This window comes from Genypterus blacodes, unplaced genomic scaffold (assembly GCF_046128005.1).
Source record: "Genypterus blacodes isolate CSIRO-AG114 ecotype Tasmania unplaced genomic scaffold, CSIRO-AGI_Gbla_v1 ptg000111l_1, whole genome shotgun sequence".
In the NCBI taxonomy this organism is placed as follows: domain Eukaryota; kingdom Metazoa; phylum Chordata; class Actinopteri; order Ophidiiformes; family Ophidiidae; genus Genypterus; species Genypterus blacodes.
Window position 1 is genome coordinate 497125 of NW_027466915.1, and position 20454 is coordinate 517578.

The following is a 20454-nucleotide window of genomic DNA, read 5'->3' on the forward strand; positions in this document are numbered from 1 at the left end:
ACACCGCCATGTTGTCCCTTATTGGGTAGTGAGAAAATTGGCAACCACAGTAGATACTGACCACTGCATACTAGGAACACCACACAAGACGTGCCCTTTTGAGATGATGAGACATTTTTCGTAATCTATTCATTTACCTGGACTAAGTGTGTTAAGTTCTCAGTACATAGTGTTACGTGTGTTATAACGTGTGTTATGTAATGCTGTTACGTGGATTTCAGGCAATAAAAGGTGTCTCTAGGAGCATTTACAACAATTTCCATTTGGAGAGGAGCAGGGGCAACGGAAAACGAGTGAAGTCCCAAGTCTGAATCGTAGATAGCAGCAGAATCACTATCTGGGGTTATTCCGCCCCGATGTCATAACTCACTTGAGAGGTTTGTTAAACACCTCTGGTAAGACTCAAGTCAGAATATGGAAAAGGGTCATTTTGAAAATTGAATCCCTCTATAGGTGTGCGTATCTCTACTCTGAGTCAGGCCAAAAGAGCACATTTCCCCATAAATAGGCAAATCGCAAATGGCTCAGGCAGTTTCACAGTTTACATAAAGTAGTATGCGACCACGCAAAGTAAATGACTGCTCTATCACAGTACAGGACTGTGACTGAGAGTTGATGCGTGGGCACACACAGTCCTCAAGTGTTTTTAAAGGTATTTTAATGCAGGCAGTCCAAACTCATGCCTCCACCTAGACTAAATCAACAGCAGGTGTTATTGACACTGAGCAGATAAAATCTCCATTCATTTGATTTTCTGCTATAAAGTGAAGCATTTCTGTGGGCCAAAGTTGTATTTCATCTTCAATACTGTAAGCTGCTGAGGCATTTAGAAGCAATGCTATTTCTTTTAATGATTAAGTGTGATGTGTGAAGTATGATTACTGCACAGTGGGGAAACGTCAGGAGTGTGCTTAGTTGAAGAAGACAAATATAATTCTTTGCTTTGTGTGTAGGAGGAGAGATAAGAGAATCAACAGCTGTACAGTTGGCTGTAGTTGGTTGGACGAACGCTGTGTGTTTAGGCCTGGGGCTGTTGACTTACCCCTGTTTGACTGCTTTGTTCTTTGTCACGTCGATGGTTGTGATGGAATGCTTGGCACCGGACTGCACCTCCCAGTCCACCTTCCACTGGGCATTCTTTGACTTAGTCTGCAGCAAGTTCACCCCTTTCTTTGCTTTGACCCTGCAGGAAATGGTGAGGGAAAAGAATTTCATTAGAGGAGGATGATTTATGATGGAGGTCAGAGGTGAACGCCTCCTATGTATTGCGTCATGGCAAAAGCAATTCCACAGATGAATCAATAACAGAGACGAATGAAGACGACAGTGCGGTGATACATGAAACCACACGGCTCAGACTTTAGATCGCAGTATTCCCTAACACTTTCTATGGAATAAAATGTACAATGTATTATACTGCGTAGGACCATAGAGACAGATTCATCACTAATTAGGTTTCTGTCCAAGCAGGTTTTGGTGAATAATGCATTTCCCTCCATCTATTCTCTATACCTGCTAAACTATTCAGGGTTAGCAAGTGTATGATGTATGCTATAACTTAACCTGTAGCATACATCATGTGTTTTCACGTCAAGCAGCACGGCAAAAAGGTAAAGTTGGACAGAAGAGGAAATGAGATTAGCTCTATATTTGCGCCCAAATGAATGTCGCCATATTTCAGAACTTTGAGAGCTAATAAAAGGCAAGAATATGTGCAAATGTAAGATGCTTAAGCAATGCGACTTAACCTGTCGAGTAGAAGAAGGAAGGAAAATAATGACAAGGTTCCACAATGAAATGTAACTTATGTAACCGTAACAACAGGAATGTTCTGTTATTTGTTTCAATAAGTCTAAGTCTTGATAAGTTCAAGTACAAGATTCAAATATTGTCTAAATATAAAGAAGAGGTTAAGAAATTGCAATATATGCAAAAGTTTTCAACATTGCTTTATTTTTGGTGATTTTTACAAGGGGATGACATGCACATCATTTTTATTGGAAATGAGTTGGAGGCAGCGCAATCCACAAACTCCTTTTCACATGTTTTTATTCAGCTGCTGGATGGAAACAAGGCTATTGAAACCTTAAAGCACTGCTACAGCCATCTATGAGCTCACTGAGGTCTGGACCTTGGAAATTATTAGAATAAAATCAGCTATATTACATACAACTGTATAAATAGTCAGGAGCTTATAATGGATTTCTGCCCTGCAGCTGTGTGTGTGTGTGGTCATGGCGATGGAGAGCACTAGCGGAGCCCTTCCCACCCCGACAGAACTCAAGCAGCTAACCCAAGCGAGCTGGCAGATGAAATAAAAAGGTAATCTGACATTCTTTGCATTTCTAGAGCATCAACAAAGCCAAAACACTGTTAAGTCAAATTGTTGTTGAGCTATAAGCCGTGTAAACATGTGCATGCGAACAATCATTCTGTGCCATGTGAAGGCTCAAAGGTGGCACAGCAGTCCCCTGGGCGACACACAGCACCCTGAACAACTGAGGCAGCCACAATATCTCACATGAATTACACTGTGGTTTGGAATGCAGCTCCTACATTATGAATCACTTCAGGGCTACATGTATAGATGTATTATTTGTCTAAAGGAGTAACAAAAGCTGGTTAGTTCTTGCACTGATGAATATTCCACAAGTCTGGCCTCAACAAAAAGTTTCCAGTAGGTGTCCTGTATGAATCTTTCTAGATACACTGTCAATGTGTCTGCTGATAAAATAACTAAATACAATTGGGTAATTTGAGCACAGTGCCACAGCAGCTGCAAAAGTCATGACGGAGACAAACCACTCAACTTTTGGGCACACAGAGGCAATGGAGATTATTGATCGGAGCTTCTCATTTTCATGAAACTAAATATGGAGATTAATAATTCACATATATGGCTTTTGTTTGTCTGCTTTGTGCTTTAAGGACAATATCATTACAAACCAGACTAGGAGCTGAGTTACAATTCTATCTCTAGAAATAGCTCACTAACCATTTAATGTCTAAAGCCGCAGAGTTTGCCCATAAATAATAGCAATATCTAAATGCTGCTCTCCCACAGACAGAACTCTAGGGATGGTAATGATTTTGCCATGTTTACAGGAAGACACAGAACAGCTTATCTCTTCCCACCATCAGATCACTGCACTCTGACTCTGATAAACAACTGCTGCTTCAGGAGGAGCTCTCAGAAAGCATTACCTAAATGATATTTTCTCTCAAGTGCCTCATCTATATTGCCTTGAAAGTTTTAGGCTGCTGCAACAGATCCAGATCATTCAATTTATGGCCTATGACAGATACAATTTTTGAGGTACTGCTGCGGTGTTCCCATTTGCCACACTAACCTGCGCTTAGTGAGTGCAGTGCATTGACCACTCAGACGTGATTGGTGAAAGCAATCGACTTTGGACTGAGGCTGCCTCCATGTCTGAAAGCATATAAAGCACGCGGCTCAAACACAGCCTGTCTTTTTCGTATTATCACCGCTGCTCTCAGGCTGCTGCTCTCAAGTTAACCAAGACAAACTAATGAGGCTTGAATGAAAATGACTGAATTGCACCCATTAACTTAATCATATTTCATGTTGTCATGTAAACATCATTTTTGCTTCACTCTTTACTTAATTAGATTGACTACATATCCAAATCTTTAATTGGCCATTTTAAAAACTCAAAATTCCATTTTGACGTACCAAACAATGAAACATTAACAAGATGTCACCTCATGCATTTCCACAAGGTCTGTGATATTTTCATGTAAAAACAGAAATAATTTAAGGTTTCGATTAGACTAATATAACACAAGGATGACTAAACCTTGAAAGGTTTCCATCTATACTTGGAATGGCACACATGCATACACTTATATTTGGGTTTTGGTGTGACAGAAACTTTGACTTACTTTTTTTTCATGAAGATATTAGCATGAGAAAAAATACAGCAAATATCTCACCCAAGAGGCATGAATGAAAAATATATAGACATCAGAAGAGATTATCCATAACTAGTATGTTGCTTTTGATGCTTTTGATTTGAGCTCCAGGGACGGTGTAATACCTGACCAGTTTCTACTTGATTGCTATTGCAAATACTCTGATCAGAGAGCATGATAATTACAGCATTATTGCAAAACATACCCGCTTTCCTTAGCCTAAGGGTGCATCACTGATGAGTAATACTTAGAAGTATATTCATTTACCGGTAGCTTTTCAATTCCTACTTTACACTTATCATAAGCTTGAGCGTGCCTGTATACCAATGTCTCCAATCAGGGGGCCCCTTTCATGGAATCACAAACTGTGATTTGTGCTCATCTCTGAGCATCATTAATGCTGACTGATGAACACAGCTTTGTAAATAGAGAAGTTGTGCAGCTGTAGCCAGCAATAATACATGCTCGCAATCTCAGGTGCCTTTATGGAGGGAAATGGAGAAGCAGTGAGAAGCACACCGCGCTAATACAGTGTTATTATGACTCATTCCACACATGATGCCTTCTGCCATGGCAACATCTACTTAACTCCAAGTTTAGATTGCTAAACAGGAGAGCTTAAAATTGGAAAGCCATTCCAGCACAAGATTTTCCAGTTCTGTGTGCATTCAGTTTTTTGTAATTGCCAGTAACTGAGGAGAAACCCAAAAGCAGGCTCAATTTAATAAAGCAGGCAGTGCTCATACACACTGGTAAACAGGAAGCAAGACGGCAAAAACAGACACACAGGCAAAAAGCAAACATATACTATATATATACTGAGGGAGTATAGGCAAACAGGGAAAAAGGATTTCAAAACTGTCCAGACACAAAATTAAGTAAATTAACAGAAACCCCGAAAACCACAAGATATTACAAAATAAAGAAGAATATATTAAGTCCACATGAGTTGTAACACTTTTCCCATCAAATTTAGTCTCGTATTTAGCATTGAGCTTTTAATTATCCCACTTCATGGAATGACCCCAATCAACACTTGGCTGCAGGGGTTGTTAATCAATGCCAAACTAGTTTTGTTGAAGTTTACTGAGACCAGGGTCGGTTCACGCCACTGATGAGTTTCGGGAATTATGTGCAAGAAGAGACAAAGATCCAGGGGCCGTTACACAGAGGCAATGCTCTTCTGTGCATCATTTGGCTCGCGTGTTGAAGTGAAGGCAGCAGGAAGTCGACTGACAGAATAGCCCTATTTTCCATATTACATGCACTATATCACAAGCTTAACACACCCAGGATATTACACCGCCTCGCTTTAGATGCACGGTCACTGAGAAGTGTCATGAGTGGTGTTCCATGTGGGACTCTGCCCTCATGTGCGGCCCTGTCCCATCATGTAAGATGCAGCGATAAAACATTGATATGGCTTATAAAAAACAATCTTTGCCCTAAAAAAACATCTGCATCTGTCTTTTCTAGCACATTCCAATGTTCTACAATGCTATGAGTGCACAGCATGTATTACTGTACACCTACACATTTCATTTACAAAGAATAAATATAATTTTCATCAAATACCTTTCTGCTTTGCTCAGCCTACTTAGTAATCTCTCCTTTGGACGTTGATGTGTCTCAACAGTACGTTTACATACAACACCATGACACATTCATACCTTCTCATCCGCTATGTAGTTTTACACCGAGTAGTTTTGACAAAGTGGCTGCTGTGAATAAAATATCACAAACCTGGACTTAATAGAGTTATGGCTCCAGAAGTCTTTCATTCTTACTCAGTGGCACAGTCAAGAGTGTTACTATAACTGTACATCCGCCTCTAGTCATATAAATATTACTCTCCTGGAGTCACAGTGTGTATTCTGGTGCTTAATCAGGAAGTCATATTGAGCAGCTGATATGATTCTGCTGTGGTGAAGCTGCTCGCCTTAAGCTAAGCTAAACTTTAGACACTCACTTCTTGTTCTACTGATACTCTTTCAAAGGTTGAATCCACCTGTGGCTGCCTATGAAAGCAGTCAAACCTTTTCACACCCACATGATTTGGTATTAATGTAACACTGCTGTGGATTTATAAAGAGGAAATCTGGAATTGAATAGTTTCACATGTTCAGTACAAGTTTCCTCAGTAAACACCTTCCCAAATACGGGCTGTAGCTTGTCCCTTCATCTAATTTGTTCTTCCTTAGAAATATCAATAACCACTTTCGACATGTCCACTGTGAATGCCTCCAGTGCGACAGAAGGCAACTCTCAAGTGTGAGTGAGTGTTGAGTTTGTTTTCCCGCAGATCACAAGTAGCAATCACAGCAATCATCTCAACCACTTTGATCTATAGTGTCTATCTCTACTTACACAGCTTTGAGAGACGTACAGCTGGAAAGACAGACGGGTGGGTGAGCCTGCTAGCGACGGACCTTATTAGTGGGAGGCTCAAAATGGGAATATGTGGAGCTGCGGGAATAACACAGGGCACATTTCAAGTGCAGCTACTAGTTTGCAAATGTTGCACTGATTAATTTCCTGTTGGTAAAAATTGGCAATGCACTAAAGTGACAAAAGCCACTTCTGCAAAACAGCAACACTAATTATGTTTTCCATCAACAACTTGGCCAGTTCCAACCATAACAGTTTGGTTTTCAAGTAGCATCAACACATATTTTTTCCCGTCTTACAGTGGGTCTGTAATTAATACAAACAATAAAGTAATTTACACAGCAGAGATCTCAGTGATCTAGGACGTGGTCAACCTAGTCCAGTTGTCTGAGAATGAACCTTTCTTGGTTACTCAGCAGAGATTAAACAAAACCATCTAGCACTCAAACTAACTAAATACTGCTGTAATTATATTGATTTGTCATTTTGTTATTTTAGTCTCTGTTGTTTGTGAGGAAATATTTTGGGATGCCGCACCACTGATTCCCTCTGTTGAGAAGCTGAACATATAATTAAGTTGATAATGGCAGTGCTTAGAGGAAACAAACTCAAATCATTATGTTTCACATGGTGGAAAGTTAAGTTGCAAAGACTGTGAACCAGGAAGTGGAAACCTGAAGCTTTAGCACATAAGTATGGATTACAATCATCACCACCAATGTGATGCTAATGTCATGCTATGTTTATCTTTTATAAAATAAATAAAAGCTTTTCAGAAGTTGCATTCAATCTGAGATTAAGGTTTCAGCTGTGCACCAAACATGTGAACCCTGGTCCGCCAAAACTCTGTGGTCTTGGTCCACTTCCAAGTGAACGTTGCTACTGTTTGTTGTAGATGAACACATTTTCCTTCACAGTCTGGACCAAAGGGCCTCAATGAGCTGTGGGTGCACTTGAAAAATGCAAAAGAAATGTAACGTCTACTGGAAACAAATGCCAAAAACATCGACACTTCACAGAGAACCACTGAACCAATTCTGCATCGAGGTTAAAGTTCAGATAAAGTTACATAAAGTGGGGGATAATAAACTTTCATCTTATCTTATCTTATCGCAGAGATGTTTATACAGTTGCTTCACATCATCAGCCGGTTGTATAGCCATAAAAGACGCAATAAGATTGCAAAGCAGTGAGCTTGAGATAACATTTAAGGAAAAACTAATTAGAACTCTTGATGCCCTGATCAATCTCACCCAATAATAAACATGACACGTCATGAAACCATCGACTTCAAATGCCTCTGCACACCAAACTGCCTGCTTTTCAAAACAGGAAAGTGATTTTGGCGCTGGCTTATTAATTGTGATTATTCATACAGAATACAAAGTTTGAAGGAAGTTAAAGTCAAATTCACAAAATACTCCTTCACCAGGGGGATAATATCAGCTATTAAATACAACCGTTCACTGCACTCAATCTGCAAGGTCAAAGAACACTGAGCGAGTTGCCAGTGCACCAACAAAATGTTGGCTTTGGTAGGAATTCATTTCCATGGCCAAATACAACCCCCTGTCCCAGATTGTGCATTTCATCACGGCCTGACTACAATTCCCTTGTGAAATTATCAAACAAAATGACCAAGCCCTTCCACGTGTGTGTGCCAACCTCAAGCAGATTGGACTTCAGTTATTTGGCATTTGGTTCTGGCATGTTTATGACGTTCTACTCAGCAGCAGTGGGACATCATAAACAAACATTTGATCGCTGATGGTGGTGACAACAGCCCACACAACACAATTGCAGCGCTTCCAATGGCGAGTGAAACCCTGATGGATGGAGTCACGCTTCACGGCTGTCCCTTTAGCTATGCGCAGTTGAAGGGAGAAAAGCAAAAACACAGCTAACATGTCGGTCCTTGCACATCTCTAAGGCATTAGCTGCACTCCCTTTAGGGTTACAGCTGAAACACCACCTCTCCCAACGGCTAAATTTGGCAGGCAAAGCCTTTTTCCTCTCATCTGCAGGCAGAAGCACCATTAGTTCCTCTGAGGGGGCACTTTACAGACGAATTCACCACTTGTGGTACTACACACACACACAACAAATCCCATTCCATGATGATTGAATAATTCAGAATAAGTGCAGATGTGTTTTGTGTGTGTTTGTCCTTGACCTGCACTGAATGTGGTGCTTTTATGTGTCGAATGACAGTTTGGAACATACTCAAATCAAAACACAGTTAACACTTAAGCCCCTCTTAACTGCCATCAAACGTCTGGAGAATTTTAATAGAACACGGCAAACACTGCGAACATTCCAGACAATGCAATTCCAGACTGGGTGCATCACATATGCTGTGTATTTGTTTTAATAACCTCCTGAGATCCAGCCCTACAATTTCGGCAATTGGAAAGTGATTTGTTTCAGTTTTTCCAGTTTTAATTAATTCTACATTTTGGTGTCTGCTTGGCACATGTGGTCCACTCAGCCCCTGATATCCGGTGAAGTGTTGTGGGTAGCTGGAATCATTTATTTGATCACTATCAGGGTTATTACAAACAGACACACAAACTGCATCACAAATTTGGGTATGTTAGAATTTCCAGCTCACCTAACATTCATGTGTTTGGACCATGGCATCATCTGCAATAAAATCACATCCACTGTATTCCTACAAAGCTGAAAATATGCTTCAGTCTAGCTCTCATTTGGAAAACATCGACCATGGTCTGTATTCTATATCACTCTTCAATTTTCACCAATGGAAATATGTGATTTTAACCTGAAGAGATTTTGCTAAATGCAGCAACAGGCAGGGAAGGGGGAAGCACAGACTAGTTTTGAGTGTTTTCTGTGATTATTAATCAATGCAGTGTAAAGCAGTATCACACACTGCTACAATAAGCTCATATGCATTAAATGAAAAACCTGATGTTGGATAATTTAAAACTATGACTCAAAGAATCAATTCTTTATTTTGTATGCACAATAACGACTCTGGCACCCAACGGCTTTCTATTACAGCACAACATGACAGGACTCAGCTTAGTTATGCAAGGCTTCTGCAGAAAGTCTGTGCCATGTGCTCATCATTATGGCTCTGAAACAAGAGAGGTGTCAAAGTCAATATGGGGGCTGCACAACATTGTTGGTCATGAAGACCAGAGCAGGCATCGCTGCAGATGTTCACTTGGCACAGTGATGCACGACACGGCAAGATACTTACTGCTCATTATGACAGTCAGACTATCTGACAGTGAATACAGCAGCTGGGCCTCGCGGAAGGACTTGGCCAAAGGGGAAATTTTCAGTAGAATTAGTAATTCAGTCATTTCTGGAAGAAATAAAATAAGGCACAATGGGCAGCACAGCATGGACTGGCTGTTAGGATTTGGCCTAATCTGTCAGTTCACTGGGGGAGAAAAAGCAGTAGAAAGCAGAAAATTCATTTAGTTGTTTTGATGAGTCTTTTCTGGAACTGCATGGATAGAGACTCTCAACTACTGATCTAATAAGGGCTCCATTTAGACATGTGCGCTATTTTTTATTTCTGCAGCAATAGCAGCAGAGGACCCACACGAGACGGAAATGCAAGGGATTTAAATTGATAAAAGAAAACCAAAGTCTGTTTTGTTGGCTAAACAAACATTTGCTGCCAAAGCCAGTAATGTGTGTTGCTATGGGATCGAGACAGTATAATTACAGAAGGTGTTTTCAAGTTGCCCAGGCTTTATTTCTCAGCTTAAGTATCTCAGAAGTTTAAAACTCAGTCATGTTCCTACTTGCTGTGACTCCATTCTGATGTCTTATTTTCCAGAGCTTAATTATAGTCCTTAAAAGCCAAGCAGGCTGGCAATCTATTGGTCTTTGCAGCAGAAAAAAGGGTGTTGTTGGATTGAGGGGTTTACCATGGCTCCCACTGGCAATTTCAATGTTTTGTGCATACGGACCGTTGGTAGCGTCAGTAATAATTTGCTGCACTTTTGACCACCAATTTCCAACCTTTGAATATGAGAAAATGTGATTATTTTCTTTTCACACTTGCACTGAATAAACAAATGGTATTTAATAGAGGCAGGAAGGCCCAAGAGAGGTGTGGTGAGTCTCCTGGGCTGGGATTCTGACATACACATGGCATTGTATTCACCCACTCAGCTTCACATTAAATGAAACATAAAAACACAATAAGACATGTTTTATGTTCTCCCTTGGCTTAATTAGATATGTGTTTAGATTAACATATATGCCTGTCCAGCTTATACATATTCATCTATTCTGCCAAATGTAAAAGCTGCAATGGCAGGTCAGTGGAGCAGAGTAATTACTTAGTGCCAGACAGACAGTATAGCCAAAGCCAAATTACTGCTCAATGCAAAACAATGACCCCAAAAGTCCACATAACAGTATTTTAGTTTTGCAAATATAGCTGTTAAATGTGTACAGAGGCATTAAATCAATGAAAGGTAAGGCATATTGTGACATCTGCCAAAGAGGGTAAGTTTTTCATCTTGGACGGTGGGTTTGTCAGCAGCGTTACTCGAACAGTTACAGTACGAAATATTAATATATGTACAGTACTGAACATTTTAGTTTAGTGGAATGTTTTTATTGAACCCTTTTTTGACATTTCTTCATCATATGGCCATTTTCGTCCAATAGGTAGACCTAGATGAGGATCCCGATGTGATGGACTGAAATATGTTTTCAGACTTGTTGGACCTCTTTGAAAACTGTTGTATTATCCCCTCACCACAAATGACTGTCAAAGAATGTAACACAGAGTGCTTTGTAGGCAGGTATTTGCTTTAACGAGTGCTCTTCTAATTGATCAAGTGGTCTGCTTTGCTTCAACATTAACAGCCATCTAATAAAAACATACCGTTTGGCATATGGGCTGTCAAATGAACAGGTGCAACTGTGTGGTCTAGTGTGACAGGATATCACTGCACAGCTACAGTCAAGACAACATTACATGTAGCTGGTGTTGGCCAACATGCTGCTTCAAGCGATGGTTACAGTGATGCTCATGCTGTTAGTGGATTTGATCTTGGCAGAATACGGCTTGTTGTGTTCACACTGTTGAACCCAAGACTGGTTTGTTTGTTTTAACTGTGACAACAGTTGGAGGGAAGACAAGAGACTCTTTACATCACACACTGTATCACACACACATCACTAATCTGATCAACACATTCTGTTGTACAGAAAAAGCCACTCTTGTCAGATGGCATACCTTCTTATGTTTTCATGCACCAATATATGTCTGATCAGTTTCTCAGATATAGTTTCCTCTATATTAACTTGAATATTTAGAGAAATAACTTCCAAATCAAATGCAGTTTCTGTAGGAAAATTCAAATCTGTGGTGTTTTATAGCAAATTCATCCAGGCTTTTAACAGTGAGCATCAAGCTACTAACGACCAGTGAGTAGCTGTAATACAGCTTAATATAGCTTTAATATATTAAACATTGCAAAAAAACTAAAAAAAGGTTTACAAGCAAATAATCTCAGTTAATATCTGAGTTAAATTAGAATACAGAGATATAACAATTGACCTCTCTCCAAGAAAGCTTTCCAAGTTATCAAAGCAATTAAATGTGTTTTTCATTTTACCACTGGTTCCATCCAACAAACAGCATCTTTTCTGAAATCTCACACTGCTTCAGAGCCTTTATTCCTCAAATTGTCCACAGTTTGTGGTACACTCTGCTCAACATTGTGGTCCTTAGATGTTAAACGCAAGCATTCCGCTGCTGCTGTCCATCCAATATTATGGTTATATTTATATCATATATGAGATTCAAACAGGTTTGGGTTCCATCCTAAGTCCACTGATATCTTTAAAAGAGAGGGAATCTCTGTTTGAATTGCCTCAATAATAATAATATATAGTCAATATTCACAAAGTAGTTGGATGGACACATACGTAGCTAGTGGGCTGAAAAAGAAAATAAGTAATTCTCTTAACGACAACACTCCAATCACACTACCATCAAACCAAACGTCGGTGGAACCATTGAATTTAAACCGCAAACCCAAACACAGACATGCACACACAGACACAGACAAACACAGACACACAAACACACACACACAGGCGCACACACACACACATACGCATTGAAGACTAATGATCTGATAAAAGAAACACTTCACATTTGATGCAGATGGATTTTGCTCCAAAGGCCACATCCATACATAATGTCTGAACCTCTCACATGCTTTAATATTTATTTTCCTCCTACACAGAATATCAAAGTAAGAATCATTACACAAGAGAAAATCAAGTCATTTCATTTGTTACACTACAAATAAATATAGCTTGGCCTTTCAGAGTCCCAGTTACAAGGCTGTGCCAGACAGGAACACATGCACAACACAAATCCTGACACGCCAACCTTAAAAACAGTACCTCTTTCTCTTTCACACTCTTTAAGTGCTGTCGCCTCCATGTTGATGTATGCGCATCCTCGCATGGACGTGTGTGAGACATACAGTGTGGAGGCGACAGCGCTGGCTCACAAAGTGTCCTTTTGGAGGACAATTATTCTAAGTAGTCCTAGCTTTCCATCAGCCAGAGCCCTGAGCAGAAGACCCTTGGGTGAGCCAGAACCTTTCTGAGAAGGCAATCAGGGAAATAGCCAATGTCCAATTTATGTGATAAGGCGTGCAGAGCTAAGGAGAGCTCAGGAAATTGGGGCCTTGCTGGAACCTAGTTGCTGACATTTCCCCACTTCAAATCTCAATGCATACATCCTGATATTTCAGCCATGGTTCAAAGTAACGATTCAAAGGGTTCAGGGTGCAATGGGTGACTGTTAGCTGCCGTGTACTCTGCCAACTAGAAGATCAAGCAAAAGGTATGGGTTATTACTATTCACTGGAGCATGAGATAGCAGGACTGCCTCTCATGAACAGCACTGATTACAATACAGTGAGAGTGGGAGGCTGAGCTTCCCTTCAAGGTACCGACACAGAAAGATTAAATTCAAAGATCTTTTCAAGTGGGAGGTGGAGTCAGTGCTTTTGATCTTCTCATCTTTTTCCCTGCAGAACTTCTAATTCCAATTGGACAGTTTCAAGTAAAATTCGCTCTCCCTTGGGGTTTCTCACCATTGCAAAAGTGAGTGTAAAAGAAATGGCATTCCTCTCCAGGGACACACACATATCTAATGGAAGAAATTATGTTTGCCATAACAAATAAATTACCACAAAATAATGTCCCACAGAAACCTGTCATAATAAGCCTTGGATAAGTACAGGCATTTACTGTTACATTTGTTAAGAAAAAAGGCTTTTCTTAATCATCTTACATCTTGAAAAAAGAGGATTAAAGGATTATTACAGCAAAGCACCCTTTGGGCCCTTTGGATGCTTTACCCTAGTTTCACCCTCGTCACCCCAACCTTAACCAGCATCCCTAACCCCAGCTTCCCCTGACCCCATTTCCTCTCCACTGCCCCTCCAACCTTTTTTTGACCAATTATATTGGTAAGATGAAATGAAAAGCACCCTATACAAATGCCAGACCCCTGAACAAATATACAAACACACATGCTCTCCAATGAAATGACTGTTTATTTAGTCATTGTAGGTTTTATCCTTCTGGAGATGTTTGGCCGTTCCCACTACAACAGTGCAGCTCTCCTCCTGTTTGACTGCTGTCATTCAAATCTAAAAACAAAATAGATTTTAAATCCAATAAAAGACCCTCCTGTTACATGACATGGGCTGTGACATCATTCATGATTAGCAAAGTAGTACGTGTATTCAGAATGATGTCACCCATTTGTGTCTCCCACCACCCACTACTACAAGTTGCATCATTTGTTTATTGCAAATAAAACACAAAACAAAAATGAGAATGGCATGAAAACCACCCTATGCACACGCTAGACCCTTGATATTTCTGTCAAGTTGGGAGACAAATTGGAGGAATGGAGCTGATTGCAACTTTGTTCAAACACATGCACATACACACAGAAGCACACACGCACACTCTCCAGTTATTGTAGTACAAAACAAGGCAAGACAAGACACACATAAAGTTGGATGCCACCAACAAAGTTACAAATAAACTTAAACATAAATCCATATTGTAATATTTACAGCAGGGTTTACCTTGCCACAGAGATGACCAGGTCATTCACTAATCTTGGGACTTTGTCCACTTATTGGTCACAACACTTGTGTTCCATTGTGACCTGTGTGATGTTAGTGAAAATCACCTATTCAACCTCCTCCGCTTCAATCAACTTCCTACGCTTCAATCAACCTTGTCCTCATTATTCCCTATAATACTTACCATTGATCACATAAACCTACCCAAATATAAAAATAAGCCATTATGGCCAGCTGGATGGTTTTCTGAAAACTGAAATAGGGTGCTTATACCCATTTAAATAGAACTAAATATCTCACATTTACCTACCAGATGGTATGTGAAGTTTAAGGCCAATAGAAAATCACTTCAACTATGTTTATCCTTTTCAGCAAAGCCAAGGAGAAAATCTGAGCAAAGCAAAGCAAAATATTCCTGAGGAGAAGCAATGGAGAAGTAGTGATATTATCTACTCTATTTCATCATTAGGCTTGTTTACAAACAACAAATTGTCAGGTTATGTGACAATTAAGTTAAAACCTGTCAAACTTAGCAAGCAAATCAAAGCAATCACGGTTCCCTTTACATTTGGCACTGCATGATTATTTATGGAGAACAATCAAAATTCATATGAAAACTCTGCCGTACATCACATCAAAAGCCATCATACTCATACTGTGCTACTTTCAGCATCATGGTGAACAGGCTGTGGCTGCATTCTTGATGACTATAATGTCAATTTCCTCGTGTTGTGGTTTCCAAAGCCAAATGGCCCTAACAGACCTTTTTCCTGGCCTGGACTATCAATCCTCTTTGGAACTTTAAGCTGCAAAGTAATGAATGAATAGCGACAGTTACTGTACACTCACACTATGCTGTACTGGGTGAGGGTCTGTCTGTCACATTGAATGTACATTTTCTAATGTTGACATCATCTCATTTAGATTTCTCCCAGTCCACTGTATTTATATCAGAAGCGGTTGTTTATTTTCCAGTACTGTACTTCATTTACATTCGTGAAATCATTTCCCATGGGATTATCTGACTCTGACATCATTTTTTGAATATTACTGTTGCAATTTCCCATGTTGCAGTTTGTAATCGGTCGAAGGCGAAGTGCGTGGTACTGGGGATTAGAATGAACATGATTAAAGCTTGTATTCTATCATCAAACCAGTCGCACCAGTATAGAGTCTCTCTGGTTGCATTTCGAGTTGGTTAAAAATCTGTTTAGGCTCTGTTTACTAGGTTTGGTAAGAAATGTATTCTGTTGTACCTGTAACCACATCCAGCACTGCTGTCAATCATCAACACACCCTGATTGCACTGCTGGAGGTCGACAAAATAACTATTTTCATCAGCTGTTAGGTATACAGCAGAACTTTTTCTGTTTAGAGGACTTGCATGCACTGAACTCTGGGGTTTCTGGATCTGTTGCATGTGAGTTGCAATAACCACCGCCAGCTGCGATGTAGCACTGAGCTTAAGTCCATTGTAAAATTCTGACGTTTTCAGCATCTGCAAGAAGGAAGAAAAATAGATAACCTAAATAGGTTTTTTCCTAAATGTAGTAAATTTCTAATGTAATGGTTGACAGAATATGAATAACAACACCAAATACATTCTTGTCAACAAGGCTGGATACTGAATAAAGCAAACCAATAATTGTGGACCCGAGACAAACAGATACACAAGCTAATAGGATTCCATATCTAACTCCAAAGAAACGCTTCATGATATGACAACTGGGGTGGAAGGGGTGTTGTATAACATTTGCGAGCTGGTCTTTATAAAGTTACTTTACACTCTATGACACTGATTCAAGCACTGCCTCTGAGAGCAGCACAACACTGTCAGATGATCAATGCCCCAGATGGGTCATGTTGCACAGAGGATGAAAGGCAGACAAGCAAGAAGAACTGTCACACATCCTTAGTGGACCTGTAGCTCAACTTCAAGACAAGGAAATGTATCCATCTCTGATACACACAAACAGCATTATGCAGGGAGCGTGCCTCTCCTACAATCGATTTTCAAAACATCTTTAGTAATCTGAGGCAAACACGACTTCTCTGACACAGTGCTGGCATCAGCTTTCTGAATGATGTCAATTATCCTGCGTGAGATGACAATTCACCTGAGAACAGCTTTGAGTTGTCTGACATATTCCTTCCCTTGCAGATTTTACCGCTCTCAAATGCATATCTGCCTCCATTTCCCTAAGGCACAGGGAATCCTTCCTGGACACCTACTATGTATATCATTAGAAGAGAAAGACATCTTTCAAGAAACAATCACAAATGTATGGTATGAAATAATCTATCTATAACCTGTTGAAGTGTTGAAGAGGACCCTGCATGAACTTCATTGAGACATCAGCAATAATAATGACATTGCCTTAAATACAACTGCATATAAAATCAGCAATGGGTGAACTCGAACTCTGTACAAGCCCCCCTACATGTAGTTTAAAATTAAAGAAGCAGTAAGAATTTCCTTGAAATTTGGAGAAAGATGACATTGTACATATAGCTGCCATTGCTGCCAAAGATATACGTAGATACATATACATCAGTTTTTGCTGGCTGTCCTCCAGGTGGACCACGTCTGGGGAAGTAGTTTCCTGGCAGTGAATGCATCTGCTTTTGTATACTTCTTTAAAGCCTTGTAAATCTCCTGTCTCTACTATAATACCCAACGGATGACGTAAAGAACTTATCAAAGAGACAAAACTGTCCATGTCTTATATGCCCTTGACTACTACTTCATCTAAAATACAGTAAGTACAAGTCTTAAGCATTGAGATTCTACTGGCCTATCTCTTTACTGAGAAACCCAACCCATCTCCATGGTACCAGGGATGTCTTTCCATATTTTCCATTTTCATTTAGATTTTAGGACAACATTTGTACTCCAGAAATAACTCCATTTCCCATTTTCAAAATTTCTACCTCTGTGGTCAAACTCAAAGGGTATCACAAAGCTTATGAAAGGCCAATGGAATATTTGCCCTTTGCATTATGGAGTGTACCACCTGAAAAGATTTCTGAACACATATTTATTCAAGAGCACGTCCAACTGGTCCCTGACCTTGACAGAAGAGGTGTAGACTTTGGGTCGCTTTCTGATGGTCAAAGCTATTCAACAGGGCTGAACTGCTCTGGTACATCATTTATTTACTGCAGATGCATGAAGAAAGAAATACAATGATCGCGGGAACTGACCCAAAGGTAAGGTAAGTAAGGTCTGATTGCTGGGTTTAAACTACCTTGTGGAATTTTACAGGGATGAATAGAATGCTTTGAGAAAAAGAAATCCAAACAGATGATGTGATAATTTCATACTGTATATGTAAGTGTATGTTTGAGGAAACTCAATTAGGAATCCTTATTATTCCTGATTAGGAAAATGTCCTCAAAGGTGTTGTAACTCCAAGTCTTTGCACCCTTGAGGTGAGTGGAAGTTCAGATTTGAGATATCTCCAAAGATGAGCTGTCACTTTTATTATGGCAAGGAGAACATTAACACATACCTGTGAGGTGAGTTTCCTTCCCTGTGCCAAAGTCAGTTTGATAGAGACAATTAAACCTTGATTCTTTCTTTTGAATATTCCACAAAGGTGAAACATTGGGTTCCCTACACTGTCAAAGCAATCATCACAACAAATCATCATCAACAACCAAGATAGGAATTAATTATAGATAGAATTTAATTTAAGTATCTGCATTCATTTGCAAGCAGTAAGGGGATGTTAAAAACACAGAAACAAAAGTAAATACGTCAAACCTCCATTCTTTTCTACAAAGGCAAAGCAGATAAGTGGTATCAGTTCAACAAGAGATGCTTACAGAATAATATAGTATGACAAATGAAACTGCCATTTCACCCTTTACAAATACAAGCCCCAAGTGTATTATGCATCAGTTTTTTGAATAATAATAATTAGCAAGTTTTCAATTTGCTTGGCATGTCATATCAAAAGTTATTTCAAAGCTGCATAATTTGAACAATTGAAAAGGCAGTGTGAATCATCACATGTCTTACTGAGCATGTAATCAGTACAGCTTGACTGCTCCACCTCTTCGCACTGCCCTTTAATACTCAGTGACCTGTCCTCATGTCAACTCCACCTTTAATATGTATTCCCCCAGGCTCCATTTAAATCCCTCTGCTTCACTTCCCTCCATCCTCTAAACTTCCTTTCACTCCTCTTTGTGCGCTCCTTGTTCACGCTCTTCCTTTTCCATCTTCTCACCCTGCTACTCTAATTGCCTTTCTTTGCTAAATGAACCAACCAATTGTGTCTTCCGGTTAAAAGCTGATGAAGACTCTGGCGTATCCATCTTTCCAACTCACTGAGCTGGGAAAGCTAAATAAAGAGGGCAGAGATGAATGAAGCTCACTGCTGAATGCAGTTGCCATCGTCATTGGATGTGACAGGAAGCATACACTCATACTCCGGCATCCCATGAGATTCGAGTTTCAAACATCCATGTCTTTGCAGCTTCAAACCTCATGTCAGTGTCGTTTTCATGGATCAACTGATATGCATACTGTTTGGGGAAAATAAATCCTCTTCCTTTGTACCATGTAAACAAAGTAAAGATTTACAACAAGTGCAGCTGACATGAATTTACAGGAAACATTGCTGAATGTTAAAAATAAGCCAGACAAGCGCACAGTTAAGCAAACTTTAAATTCAAATATTAGTATTTCAGTATTTATCTCTTTGAAATAACTCCGTACCAATGAGTAGTCATGCTGAAAGTTTACTTTTCTCACATGCAGTTAGATTTGGCTCAAATAAAGCAAACGAACATCTTGCATTAAAAAAGGCCAGTTTTCCTTTTGAGTCCCCGTTCTGATTTCACATTACAGTTCCATTCCTGTTATACTGTGGAGAATTAAGCCTATAATGTGCACATTCTCGTGCTGTCTTCAGTGTGTGTGTGTGTGTGTGTGAGTGTGTGAGTGTGTGTCTGTGTGTGTCTGTGTGTGTTTCGGAAGCAAATTATACAAAGTTAAGTGTTAAGTTAAGACAACCATAAGCTTGGCTTTCGCAGCAGGAAAACAGGGCCAACCAGGTCTCCCTCATTATTCATGTCTCTCGGTTGCTTCCCAGACAAAATGAATGTGACTGTGTTGGATGCTGGTGCAAAATAAATGTTTTTTCCACAACGTGATGAGGGACAGGAAGCACAAAATGATTAGAGGAGTGGAGAAACTTTCTACATAGACCCTGAGGTAACATTAGTAGGGATATCACAACCTGCCTCCCTTCTCTCTATCTCTCTCTCCTCTTTCCCCTCTTTCTATATAAAAAATGATCTCCAAAATTCCCTTCACCTGTATGCACAATGTCATGTACAATATCTGCTTCAATAAAAACAAATTGCAAAAGAGGAGTGGAGAAAAGATGGGAGAAAGGGTGGAGACAGGTGAGGAGTGACGAGGCAACTCAAGACAGATGTGGTGAAGGTGAAACAGGTGGGAAGTGAGGAGCAATGACGAAACAGCAATAGATCACAACTTTTTCATTTTGCTACCAAAAAAGAGAGCCTTTGTCTCTATCTTTGTGAGAGAGGAAATGACAGCAAAATGAACAGTGCTGTCTTAAATATCTCCTTGAAACCTGTGCATGATACTTTTACCAACTTGAGGAAGATTAGTTTGACTATTAGTATTATTAAGATCAATCATTTAACAACATAGAGCATTTTCTGTTTGTTGCTGGCCCACAGTGGTTTGACATTTAACAGGAGTCCGTATTTAAGGTCACAGAAAATAGCAAACACAGCACCCTGACTGAATAATGGAGCAGACAATGTTAACAGACATGCCGAGTTTGATTCATAGAGGAATCCTGTGCACTCTAGGCCGTTTTGGTATTTTACAGCTAATGCTGCTGTTTTGTTTTCGCAGTAAATATCATCCAGATGTGAGTGCAAGTGGCCTTTTCACAGAAATAATTTGCATTAGCAAGCATAGTGCGTGTTTTAGTTGGATAAAATTTAAGCAGGGTAAGAA

At 39.8% G+C, this 20454-nt stretch overlaps 1 protein-coding gene across 2 annotated transcripts in view; it reads right to left on the reverse strand.

Annotated features, from left to right (window-relative positions):
• The window catches only part of tmem132e (transmembrane protein 132E), a 273517-nt gene that overhangs the window by 47680 nt on the left and 205383 nt on the right, over positions 1-20454 (reverse strand). For both annotated transcript variants that reach the window (XM_076161302.1, XM_076161301.1), the window contains exon 3: positions 1043-1183. In XM_076161302.1, the coding sequence (XP_076017417.1) occupies positions 1043-1183 (141 nt within the window). The remainder of the gene's footprint in view (positions 1-1042; positions 1184-20454) is intronic.